Source organism: Egretta garzetta, unplaced genomic scaffold (assembly GCF_000687185.1).
Source record: "Egretta garzetta isolate BGI_Z169 unplaced genomic scaffold, ASM68718v1 scaffold163, whole genome shotgun sequence".
Taxonomy (NCBI): domain Eukaryota; kingdom Metazoa; phylum Chordata; class Aves; order Pelecaniformes; family Ardeidae; genus Egretta; species Egretta garzetta.
Genome location: NW_009259308.1, coordinates 7,173,183 through 7,186,303, shown reverse-complemented (window position 1 = coordinate 7,186,303; position 13,121 = coordinate 7,173,183). Strand labels below are relative to the sequence as shown.

General features: G+C 46.0%; 1 protein-coding gene across 1 annotated transcript in view; it reads right to left on the bottom strand.

Annotated features, from left to right (window-relative positions):
- Nucleotides 1-13,121, bottom strand: part of FYB2 (FYN binding protein 2) — a 32,224-nt gene that overhangs the window by 10,742 nt on the left and 8,361 nt on the right. The window contains exons 2-8 of the mRNA XM_035891756.1: nucleotides 7,951-8,619; nucleotides 7,839-7,881; nucleotides 6,662-6,856; nucleotides 5,547-5,580; nucleotides 2,663-2,751; nucleotides 1,888-1,916; nucleotides 591-622 (exon numbers count right to left, since the gene is read on the bottom strand). Of these exons, the coding sequence (XP_035747649.1) occupies nucleotides 591-622; nucleotides 1,888-1,916; nucleotides 2,663-2,751; nucleotides 5,547-5,580; nucleotides 6,662-6,856; nucleotides 7,839-7,881; nucleotides 7,951-8,619 (1,091 nt within the window). The remainder of the gene's footprint in view (nucleotides 1-590; nucleotides 623-1,887; nucleotides 1,917-2,662; nucleotides 2,752-5,546; nucleotides 5,581-6,661; nucleotides 6,857-7,838; nucleotides 7,882-7,950; nucleotides 8,620-13,121) is intronic.

Below are 13,121 nucleotides of genomic sequence, written 5' to 3'. Positions count from 1 at the left end.
TGGCAGTACCTGGCTCACAAGATGTGCCTCTCATCATGCTATGTTGTGATTAGGGGAGAAGATACAGCAACAGGAGGTGGAACTTGATACCTTTTTCCCAGCATCACAACATTTCCCACTGAAGTGATCCCCTTTTCTCACACGATTCTTCAAGCCCCATCAAAAAAACCCAGCCTTCAGACAGTGACTGACTTTATACACTGCAAGGAGTTGGAAACGTGACATTTATAGGGTGACATTCAGTGTGGACCTTGCCTCACCACACAGTTTTGGACCTGGAACTGGGTATCCCAGTTTGAGAACCTCATACCTCTCCCTTATACTGAAGGAGTTCAAGTTTCAGTAGGAAAAGACAATGTATTTTCTTGTGTGCCAGGGGAGAGAAGAAAATCTCCCCTCCAGATATGCTTTAGAATGAAAACAATCTTAGAAACCATGAGTGCTGATACAGAAGAGCATCATTTTCTACATTGTCCTGGTCACAAGATATATGAAATTTCTTTCTATTTACTGAGTGTTACAATATTCTAACCCTAACCTGAGTTAGCTGTGGGGTTAGAAGAAGCTTAAGAGAAAGGAAAGGAAATTACCTGGATTTGGCAAGGAGAAAAGTCTTCTGTTTCTAGAATAAAGAAGAGGAAAGCCTTCAACCACTGCACTTTTTTCAACAGTCAAGCTTTTATAGAAGGGCTCAACTGTCATCTGGTGTTTAAAGAAATATTTCTTTAGAAAGCCCAGAAGCATTTTACGTTTGGAATAGTCATCAGACAAAGATATTTCCTCTGCTTTGCAGGACAAGGGATACACATATTGACAAACTACATAGGGATAATGTAACAGTGCAAGGGATCAGGTCAGTGAAGCTACTGGTCAGAATGAAGCAATCACAGGTTGGAGAGCTTACAGAAAAGGAGGAAGGTTTTTTAAATAAATAAATATTTTTCCAACCTACTATAAAATAAGACTAGAGCTGAGCCAGAGAATCTCTCTGCAAATCATGCACAGATAAGTGCATTTTGAAACCTGTGCTGTTTTCTGGACAATTTGATTGCTTTGCAAGTGGAGTTCGACATTTTCCAAAGAGTAGTTTCCCCTCTTTTAGCAGAGCCAGAACCGATACCCCGTACATGATCATCTCCTGGCACGAGGTGATGTGTTCACTCAGCCCAGCTACCCACTGTGAGCTCAGCCATGCGGCCAAGCAGGTCTTTCCTAGGGACAGCTGTAGCAATTCCCGCTCTGTGCAATGCACTATCCTGCCTTCCCTGCAGGATACCTCCACGGCCAAGGTGAACTGCCCCACCCTCCACCCCCCCACCTTTGTAGGCAGGGTAAAATGAAAAGAGCAAGGCCATAGTCTGCAGCAGAGATATCCCTGCAGCAGGGGATGAAAACCTGTACAGTCGTGCCCACAACAGTTGGCCTCGCTTACAAGCCAAAGCTCAAAGCATGCTGCCATGACAAGGAACCTGGTTTAATTTTGCTTTTATGTTTTCATCAAGGGATTACCAGCACCAGCTCGCCTTTGGCAGGAACTTTCAGAACAATTCAGTGGATTTTTTCTCTAAGAATTCATACTCTTGATATCAGTGCTTGACACTTACTTGGTCTACCACCAATGTCCAGATGGTGTTACCACTTCCTTACATGTTTGCGGCAGAAGTCAAGGGAACTGACTATCTCCCGTACTGCATTTGGAAACCTCATTAGTCTTCGTGTCCCCTCTACAATTTCTTATTTATTTTTTGAGAGTCTTTACAGACAACACATAAAGAAATACTTGGCAGATAAGAAATACAGATATTAAAAGTTTCTTAAGACAGGAAAGCATGGTATATATGGTAAAATCAAGCCTGAAAGATCAAAACTGGCTGTGATGATACTTACCTTGTGTTCTTGAGGCTTTGCCTTAGGTACTAGAAAAGATATTTGTGAATACATGTTACTTTTTAGTCCATGTTAAAGTCACTTCACTTTAAGTTGCAAACCCCAACTTCAGCCCACATGCTCAGCATCCAGGCACACATTCACCATGGTACATTCACCATGTCCTACTGGCCAGAGTCCTTCAATTTGCTATTTAGCATTGGCTTACATTCAGAGGACTGCAGCATTGAGCTTGACTGGCCATGGTTTTCATAGCCCTATGGGCAAATCCAAGAGGCAGGTCCCCACAGGGAAGTTGCTTGGCTCCTTTTCCAATGCACAAGGCAGAAACTAACCTCCCCCAAAAGGGGCAACTTTGAAAAATGTAAAAGCAGAGCAGTGGCAACTCTGATTGATAGAGAAAATTACACTGTGAAGTAGTGATGAAGATGGAAAAGCTGTACCCTGTACATTACCATTCCCAAGAAGATGCTGAGGTTTGCCTCATTATCTTTTCTTTTTCTTCTACATGGGTAGCATCTCATGACTTTTGCCCACTGTAGTCTTATTGTAAGCACCCTCTCGCTACCAAAACTTCTAGCTAACATCTTTTTTGTCTGTGCCCCAAAGCCCTCATACACTGCCAGTGCACAGAGGAAGAGTACAGTCAGCTTTAGTCACCTGGACCAACATCCAGATGCTTTTCTCAGCTTGAAGAAACTGTATTATTTCCTTTTCTAAAGGCTCTATCCCAGATAGCACGTAATTCACCTACCAGTCTTGCCTTGCAAAGTACCTTCAATGACAGACAAGGTGGTGGTGTCCCCAGACTGATTCAGGTGCGTGCAGGTTTCTTCGTAATTATGTTGCCCTTCAAGTTGAGCACTAAGAAGATGAAAGAAAAGAGAGAAGAGATTCTTTTTATGGCCCTTTTAGAACTCTGAAAAAAAATATTCATCTTAAGGACAAGAAATTCAAGCACTTTCGTACTGAGCCTACAAGAAAGCAAAGTGAAATCAGGAATTCCTCGGAGGGAGAGGAGACCTGTGCAAGATGCAGGGTTCATCTGAGCTTTTCCCCCAACTCCACATTCCCACTGCTTTTCCTTTGGGAGGACAAGCTGCGTTTATTGGGCTCAAAGCACATCAAGGGACTTCATACTGGGATTATGGTCTTCTGCCTACAGCAATCCCTCAAGTAGAAACAGAACAAAAATTCTAAGGAAATCAGAGTGCAGCATTTTTCAAACCTGCTACAGCTACTTAAAAATGAATAAAAACCCAGTTGCACTGTTTGGCATGCTGTTTCTCGCTTAAGGAAACAGGAAGGGGAAAATACAGGTATCAGAGGGTATGTTTAAAGGTCTTGCTCCTGAGCTCATCAAGTGACACGCTCCATGCCGACATGGCGAGGGGTGCATGCCAGCTGTGGGAGGAGGCAACATGCCACAGCCTCAGCACCGCACAGCCTCAAGTATCCTTCTCCTTTTTCCTTTTCTCCTCTGGAAATTGATGTTAGCATCATCTGGGAATAGGTACAGAGAGAAATTCAAGCCTTCCCGGATTACCCAGGCAAAGCCCCGAGGCTTCCTCTCTGCCCATGGTAGCAGAAGTTTCGGCAGCTCAGGAGTGCACTGGGAAGCAGCAAATGCACAAGATGCAGCTTGCAAGACATGTGGGGGACTGGCTAGGGTGATGAAAGAGCATCAGGAAGAGTTATAGTGAGAACTCCCATCTTTTAAAAGTAAGTCTATAATAAACCTCAGGGTTTGTTTTTCCTTGAATCACCCTACTGTCACAACTCCACGTCAATGGAGTAAGGACTAAGTAGTTGTTGCAAACCAGAACAAGAGGAACAAGTAACTCAAGGTGCATTTTAACAGTAGTGAAATCAGAGTAAGTAATGACACCTAAAGTCAAGCAGAAGCTTGTGCTAATGCCAAAGGCTGCCTCTCCCCCGTAGCGACCCCAGCACTGGGAGCAGTGCTTGCCAGCTTGCTGATCCCACAGCATGTCTAGGACACGTACGTCCCACTGATGGGGACTCACATATACATATTGCATTAATACTACAAGCAGGTATTTTGTCCCCAGTGCCAAGACTTGAGGAAGAGGACACCAGGAAAACCCCCTACCCTTCTGTTCCCCAGCCCAGCCCCGGGATAAAACAGCATCCTGGGAACATGGCTGGACACCAGACAGCCCTTTATATGTACCACAGTGCTACAGCAGACCTGAAATACAGCTGGGTTGATGGATTCCTGACTAGCGTCAGTGAAGGCAGAGTGTTTATCCCCAAACAAGGAATCAGAACTCCAGATCAGTTGGCACCAACAACTATGTCAGGGTCTCTAAAAGACCAGACTTCATTACAGGTGAGGATCCCACCTCCGGGCTTCAGGGAGGGGAGTTTCTGCTCCCAAAACCCCATGATTTTGCTTTTGTGCTGGAGTTCATTTAATTAATTTCCCCAGTTATCACATGGTTAATACTTAACAAGTGACCTATTGTAAAGACCGTATCACAAGTATTAGAGCAAGATAGCTAATCTTGCTGCAATGTATTACTAGGACAGCTTCCTTGTGGTGCATGACAGCTTTCAAGTTGGTCATTTCTCGACTGGTTCTCTTCCGAGCAGTACAGGTTAAAAGTTAAACCAAACGTCAGCCAACACTGGCGGGAACACCTCATGATGTGAAAAGCACAACTTGCTGTGTCGTTAGCTGCAAGAGTTCATCGTTTGGGCACAGAAAGTATTTTAAGAATTCATCCCTTTTCGCTTTGGTCCAACCATTCTGTTTCCCATTTTCCCAGCTGTATATTCATGCAGCTGAGACAGAACATGTATATGAATATTTTTCTCCACTTTTGCTGTTCTTGTTGCACAGAACCAGGACCACTACGCAACCACTCACGACAAGTCAGAGACATAGCAGAAAAAGTCAGGATCCCCTTGTGTGCAAACCCAATTGTGTCTGTAAAACTTTTGAGCTGTTTCAGACACTTGCGGTATCAGAAGCTGAACCGATCAGCTCATGTTCCCTGGTGAGTGAGCTTGGACCACCCCTTAATAAAAATCTCGCTTCAGTATCTGGAGACAGCTGAAGTCCTGGGGATGGGAAGGGGGGGCAGTGGCTCGTGTACCCTGGCTGTGCTGGCTGCGCAAGCACATGGGAGGGCAAGCTCCTCCACTGCTGGGAAAAAACCAAAAAAAAAAACCAAACCAAACCAAACCAAAAAAACTCAACCCACAACATCTGCTGGTTACACCAGGGTTTTGTTTCAGCAACAATTCTCAAAAGCATCACTTTTCCAAAAACACCAGGCTTGAGTACATGGAAAACAGGAAGGGAAAAACACGCAGCGGACGGGTACAACCAAAGCACCAGCAGTGTTTTCCCAGGGTTTTAGCAGCGAAGCCAGACCTAATGACACACGGGCAGGGGTCTCCATGCTGCTCAAAAAGCCCAGAGGAGAAAACAGGCATGAAGCTTTCTGCTTTAGGAGAAGGTCATCCCCGCCAACTTTGAGCTTCCCAGGTAGGTTTGCACAATCCCCAGAGCAAGCTGCTGCCGCTGAGAGCAGGACATTCCCTCCAGACCACATGGGAATGCTTCAGCATCACAGGTTGGGGACACTCCCGTTGCCTGCAAGCCACACGTTGCCTCGCCACATGCTCACCTTTCTGGGGTCAAGTAATCCTCTTCATCAGCAGCTGCACACAAACACACAGAGGATTAGCGTCTGAAGGGAAGACGGCTCTCCTACAGAGCACAAGGCGATGGGGAGGTGCGATGGGGATGGCCCTTCCCCGAGGCAGCACGCCACACACAAAGGCAGGCGTGAAATAAGATTGCCAGCAGAAACTGGGGATATGGCTATGTTAATATGTCATTATTTCATGTTTCCAGGCAACAACCTCAAGCTTTCTAGAGATCAATAATTGAGTGATATTGAGAGAGCATGGAGATGACGACATATAAATGTAACTAGTTTCTTCCATCAAATTAATACATTTAGAAAAGGCAAGTAGGTTAGAAAAAAGTGTCAGTGAAAACCTCTCTCTCTCTCTCTCTCTCTCTCAAGGCCAGGGCAGACCAATAAGCATTGCCACAGTAAAGCCAAAGAGAGTTTAGCTGAGCCCTTCCCAGAAAAGCAGCTCCCTTTGAATTCAGCAAAAGTCATGCCTCAAAACCTGGCTATAATTAAGGCTGTATCTATAAAGAAATACCATTTAGCAGCCTAATAAGCAGTCCAGAATATTCTATTATGCAACATCAATGGGGTTTTATTATGGGAAACTGAACTTCTGCATTTGTTGGTGCTGGAACATTTAACGACGTTGCTCTCTGTTGTATTTAAAACAGAAGGGGGGGATTAGCAGACCAGTTTCTTCAGACTTTATTGTGCCTTCCCACAGTTGTGTGCTGCAGAGCGGAGGCATTTCCCATTGAAGCAGAGTGATAAAGATCAGCTCGCTGCATACGCAGCTGCTGCTGCTGCTTTACAGCCAGCTGTAAACCGCTCGCAACACACCGCGGCTGGGAGGAGAGCGGGTTTCTGCATGGGGGATGATATTCAACCTGGAAAATCAGATTCCTTTTCCAGATTAAGAGCAAAAAATCAGTCTCACTGACACTGTTGGGCTCTTTTTAATGGTTGAGGAAGATGTTAGAAACAAGTAACACGGTCTTATTTCCATGTGCTTGGAATCATGGCTTTACAGATGTCAATAAACTGCAAATTATTCCTTCTCTGCCTAACAGGTTTGGGAAGAAAGACCAGAAATCTCTTACTTGTTTCATTTCCTCTGTGGACTGAAGGCACAGTGCTTCGGAAAGCACTGAGGTCAAACTTTGGGGGTCTTGCAGGCTTCCCAGGGGCAGGACCCAGGAATTCAGCTGAAGGGAGAGGTTTAATTCTTGGCCGCTTGTTCCCAGGGTTGTGAGAGCATTTTCCTGCTCCTGGCTGGCAGAAAGGAGGCTCTGATTCTGCTCCAGAGAAGAACAAGGATGGGCAACAATTAGCCCTCATTTAAGCAAAAATCCATGTAGGATCATTAGCTGTTATACAAATATTTCTAACCACCTCTGCTTCCTCCCAATTTCAGCATCCCTGTTATACAGCAGGGCTCTTACCAGGTTACCAGAATGGAAAAATAAATGGGAATGTCCATTTTTACAAAGTTAACCATGTTGGGGCCTCAGCTCTCGACAGCTCCCTTCCTCTGGATTAAAAATACTAGCCTAATTTTCTGTACCGATAACATTTTAATCTGCCAGGATTTAGTGGCATAGCAGTTTTCCATACACAGTGCAAGTGAGGTAGCTTTCCAGGGTAAACAAAAACTTAATCCTTTCAGCGCCCCATCACTCGGTGTGACGTTAGCAAGGGGAACTTTGTGGCATTTGAGTTTCCTAGCACCAGTTTCTGTAAGAAATATTGCAAGGAGGATATGCTCTCTGAGCTCAAATATGGCCTTTTGCAAAGCTGGGAGGGTACAAGGGGGGAGTTCAGGTTTAAACCATTTTAATTCAAGCTAAACTGTCTTCGCAGAAAAGCCAAGCCTTTACAGGTCTGTGTGAAAACCAAATAGCAGGGTGTAGTCACATTTACCTTGTAATTGCGAAAGGCCAGAGCAGACCAAAACTGAAGATACTCCCCTGTCCTCACTCTCCATCCTACTCTCAAAATGTGGACAATTTCTTAATATGAGTTTTAAAAAATTGGTGTAGATGGGGACTCCTCCCTTTACCCAAGCTCAGCAGCAGTTTGGGGCCAATTCTTTATTTCCAGGACCTCCAAAGAAAGAAGAGAGCGCTCCAAGACTGGCCTCTTGTTTTAGGGTCACAACTCATAACAGCTTTTCTCTCTGGCTGATATATCCTGCACTTTCAGAGCACCTATACACCAATATGTTCATATATATATATATATATATATGCTCATTGTTAAGCCTATAGCTTACTATACCTTTCTGGTGCTGAGGTTGCTGTCTTGGTGCACGATAACCTGGCTGGCAGAATGCAGTTGCCACCGCGCTCTCAGCACCTGCTTCATTGGAGCTGCTGCATCCGCTGGGAGCCTGGAGGAGAGCCGGCCCCGTGCCACACAGAGCATCCTTCTTCCAGGCAGGCAAGTCCAGCATGGGCTTGCTTCCAGACAGTAGTGTCCTGCTGCTGCCCAATGCAGCAGGACTACGCAACGCCCTCTGCTCCAGGCAGGGGTGCACGTATAAGTTTGTCGCCCGTGGGTTTGGGAGCATTGCACTTGCTTTCTCACTGCAGGATAAAGTATTTTCCCAGATCCGTAAGGCACGGTGGAAAGAATTTGGGAGCGGAGGGCCCTCTGGAGCTGTTTGGGCTGATCCTTGCTGGTCAGTGCAATAAGATGGCAGAGGCTGCTCTGGACCATTCTCAGAAGACCTCAGCTCTTTCTCCAAGACATTGCCTTTGTGCTCTTCATTGTGCCCCATTTGCTCCACATAACCCAGCTGGGCTCGAGGCCACGCCAAGGGGTTGCGTTGGGTGAGCGCAGAGGGTTGGGAGGCAGGATGGGCAGGTTCATCCTTGGATTTTGGTATTATCGCTTCTCTCTTACTCAGGGGCAGAGGGCTGGACACAGCGTTACCTCCAGAGCCCAGCCTGGGAGGGATTTCAGTGGGAGGCTTCTTGCACGGCTGCACCAGCTTGTTGGCCAAGCTGGAGTCATTTTGAAATTTTGCTCGGAGAGCTCTGAAATCAGTCACGCCTTCCTGGGAGTGGAAAGAGAAGACAGCACAAAACATTGGCTTTCAAAGGTGGCAACAGGCAATTTCTACAATCATGATCATTTCAGATAGAAAGAGGCCACAGACTCCACCCGGGTCACCTGGTAAAAATTTAAAAGCAGGAGAGGAGAATTAGCTCATTCAAAGGATCTTCCAAAGGCTCACAAATCATTTCCAGTAAAGGCAATGGAGCTGAGCTGAGACAGCGAAAACACAGGAGCAGAGCATAGAAACACAACCAAGCAGAGCCAGAGGGACCAGCGGAGATGGCTCCTGCAACCCGATGTCACCCTGTGTTGGAGAATCTCCCTTGGGAGGACCTGGCAAACACTAAAATGAATGTTAGAGCTTCCTGGCAGAGATGCTGTGATACTGCTTATGTGCCTGCTAGGTAGGAAAACTGCACTTTATTTTCAGTACACAAGCATCAGCCACGGGAGAGGTTGGTGCTGCTCTGGAGATCCCCAGTCCATCCCCTGCCTCCTTCAGAAAACGCCAACATGGAAAGAGAAGCACCAAACATCCTTTCTGATGGGCTCCAAATGACCCCTGGGACAAACCCTTTTTCCTCCACTGTGTTGGTTCAGCTCAGGGTCCCCACAGCTCTTCGGATGCTTCTCCCCTTGCTGATGTTCCCACCCCCAGAAGCAGAGGACATACAAACCAAATACACAGCATGCAAGGACAGCAAGAACATCTCCTAGTCCAGGTGATGAATACTGGCCGAGATGCTCGATTCCTCTCCCATGCAGTTACCAGGCCCTAGGTTATACATGATTTTGAACAAAGAGAGCTAATCAGTGATGGCACAGTTTAAAAGGGCACTTAAAGAACATTTTGTTTCAGGTCTTTGTCCTCAGGCGTCTCACCATCCCATGCTGGAGAAAGGAGACCATAGTTTTTGTCTGCAATGCCGTGGCTTAAATTCAGCCCTGAACTGAACTAGGGAGAAAATATGAAGCAAAATTTACGAGCTACTTAAGTCCTTGAACTGCTCTTTAACTTTTTATATGCCATGATTACATTAGGTGCACTACTCTGGCAGCTTAGTTCAGTGCAGAGAATTGCAAGGCTTCACGAGAACCTGTCTAATGAGGAAATTGGAAAAAATTATCTAGGACAGAACTTCGTTATTCTGAAAAAAGCCCCAGCCTTAAGTGTTAAGGCAGAACAGATGAATAGCATACTGAGGTTTTATTGCATTTAATTGCACGATTTATTAAACACTGACAATTTTTCTTGAATAACCTCTTTCACTGACTTTATTACTTTCACAGGGTAGTGTATGATGTAAAGAAACAACCCTTGGGGGAGAGGTTTGAATTGCTCCAATTATATTTCATATTAGTGGTCAGCAGCGTGATGCCGTGTAAGCTGCCCAGACAGCCTAATCTAGGAGCGAGCCGATGGGAATGGGAATTTTCAGAAGCATACGGAGGATGAATCAGATTTTGGGAAAAAAAATAATCCCACATGTACCAGATCCCTCCAGCGATGCCAGACAGGAAATAAAGCAGCGAGGTGCCCTAATGCAATCGCGCCGAGCTTTCGCACGTGCTGCAGCAACAGTTGAAGAGTTCAATGCTGCTTACCTCTCCTTACTGATTTGTTTTACTGTAACGAATAGTTCCTCATCAGTGCCCTTGGAGACAAAATAGAAAAGAAAAAGTACCTGCGTGGCAACAGGCAATTTCTACAATCATGATCATTTCAGATAGAAAGAGGCCACAGACTCCACCCGGGTCACCTGGTAAAAATTTAAAAGCAGGAGAGGAGAATTAGCTCATTCAAAGGATCTTCCAAAGGCTCACAAATCATTTCCAGTAAAGGCAATGGAGCTGAGCTGAGACAGCGAAAACACAGGAGCAGAGCATAGAAACACAACCAAGCAGAGCCAGAGGGACCAGCGGAGATGGCTCCTGCAACCCGATGTCACCCTGTGTTGGAGAATCTCCCTTGGGAGGACCTGGCAAACACTAAAATGAATGTTAGAGCTTCCTGGCAGAGATGCTGTGATACTGCTTATGTGCCTGCTAGGTAGGAAAACTGCACTTTATTTTCAGTACACAAGCATCAGCCACGGGAGAGGTTGGTGCTGCTCTGGAGATCCCCAGTCCATCCCCTGCCTCCTTCAGAAAACGCCAACGTGGAAAGAGAAGCACCAAACATCCTTTCTGATGGGCTCCAAATGACCCCTGGGACAAACCCTTTTTCCTCCACTGTGTTGGTTCAGCTCAGGGTCCCCACAGCTCTTCGGATGCTTCTCCCCTTGCTGATGTTCCCACCCCCAGAAGCAGAGGACATACAAACCAAATACACAGCATGCAAGGACAGCAAGAACATCTCCTAGTCCAGGTGATGAATACTGGCCGAGATGCTCGATTCCTCTCCCATGCAGTTACCAGGCCCTAGGTTATACATGATTTTGAACAAAGAGAGCTAATCAGTGATGGCACAGTTTAAAAGGGCACTTAAAGAACATTTTGTTTCAGGTCTTTGTCCTCAGGCGTCTCACCATCCCATGCTGGAGAAAGGAGACCATAGTTTTTGTCTGCAATGCCGTGGCTTAAATTCAGCCCTGAACTGAACTAGGGAGAAAATATGAAGCAAAATTTACGAGCTACTTAAGTCCTTGAACTGCTCTTTAACTTTTTATATGCCATGATTACATTAGGTGCACTACTCTGGCAGCTTAGTTCAGTGCAGAGAATTGCAAGGCTTCACGAGAACCTGTCTAATGAGGAAATTGGAAAAAATTATCTAGGACAGAACTTCGTTATTCTGAAAAAAGCCCCAGCCTTAAGTGTTAAGGCAGAACAGATGAATAGCATACTGAGGTTTTATTGCATTTAATTGCACGATTTATTAAACACTGACAATTTTTCTTGAATAACCTCTTTCACTGACTTTATTACTTTCACAGGGTAGTGTATGATGTAAAGAAACAACCCTTGGGGGAGAGGTTTGAATTGCTCCAATTATATTTCATATTAGTGGTCAGCAGCGTGATGCCGTGTAAGCTGCCTAATCTAGGGGGGAGCCGATGGGAATGGGAATTTTCAGAAGCATACGGAGGATGAATCAGATTTCGGGAAAAAAAATAATCCCACATGTACCAGATCCCTCCAGCGATGCCAGACAGGAAATAAAGCAGCGAGGTGCCCTAATGCAATCGCGCCGAGCTTTCGCACGTGCTGCAGCAACAGTTGAAGAGTTCAATGCTGCTTACCTCTCCTTACTGATTTGTTTTACTGTAACGAATAGTTCCTCATCAGTGCCCTTGGAGACAAAATAGAAAAGAAAAAGTACCTGCGTGTCTCAACGTGCCCCCCAGGCAAGGCGGATTCCTGCGAAATAGGTTTTCTGGTCAGGCCTCTCCCTGGCACGGGCTGTGACAGTCACTAGCTTGGCACTACCCTTAGTTAAAGAGGGAGATCCAATCCTCCCTTTTCCCCCCCCTCAAGTCACTATTCCTCTTGCCTGGATATGGCAGCTTCAAATGATTTGCCTAATTAACTGGAAGGTTATCTGCACTTAATGCACTCTCAGTGCCCTTCACTGGAATGTAGTTGCCCCCAGTTTGCAGCCTGCTGGGATACTGGCACGGATGCCAAAAGGAGACCTGGTGCGGGAGGGACATGTACGGCCCCCAGCTGAGCACACTGAACCACCTGGGAAGATGGGGTTAAGTTGCACCCCACGGCTACCTCCTGTCCCCCCGCACCTAGTTGGCCCCAACCCTCTTTCCCCTGCCAGCAAAGTTCCCACAAGCACCGCTTCCTTGTACAGGGCTGAGCTTAGCACAACCCTCAAAAGTGCAATGAGTTCTCCCGGTCTCTGCAGGCAGGACACACATGAAGTCCCAGTCCCAGTGCCCCGCCAGCCCAGGGAGGGTTCAGCACAGCAGGGAGAGGCGCTCCTCTGAAAATTAGATCAGTTGACAAGTGGGAAGAATACCCTAATAAATTTAAAGGACTGCCAAAAGCTCAAAATGTGCATTACAGTTACATCTGGCCAAATAATTCACTGTGAATAATAATACATTTGGCAAAAGCCCATGCAAGATGAGAGAGGGAGAGAATAAAAAGGAAACAAACTTCCACTGGCCGGAAAGCTATGAGCGTTACAGAGTCAGGGGACAGCTAAACTTTCCATATTTTCGCCCTATAAATAAAATCTTCTTCTAACATTAATATTCTAGGAAGCAGAATAAAGCTCAGCTTAAGCCTATGATAACGATACTTTTTAGAAAGAGCAGCAGCTGTGCTGCTACCAAGGGCTAACCAAAAGGAATCCGAGTTCTCATTACTTTTCTGCAGTTGCTTTTCTAAAACAAATCGTCAGCGGGGGACAAAAATCCCACTCAAGACGTGGTGCTGCATGCTCCCCTCCTGAATTTTTTTCTGGCTTCATCCATTCTTTATCTTGATTTCCAAGGGAGCCCCCGCGGGTGAATGTTTGCCCAGCGCTGCCCTCTGCCCCGCGGC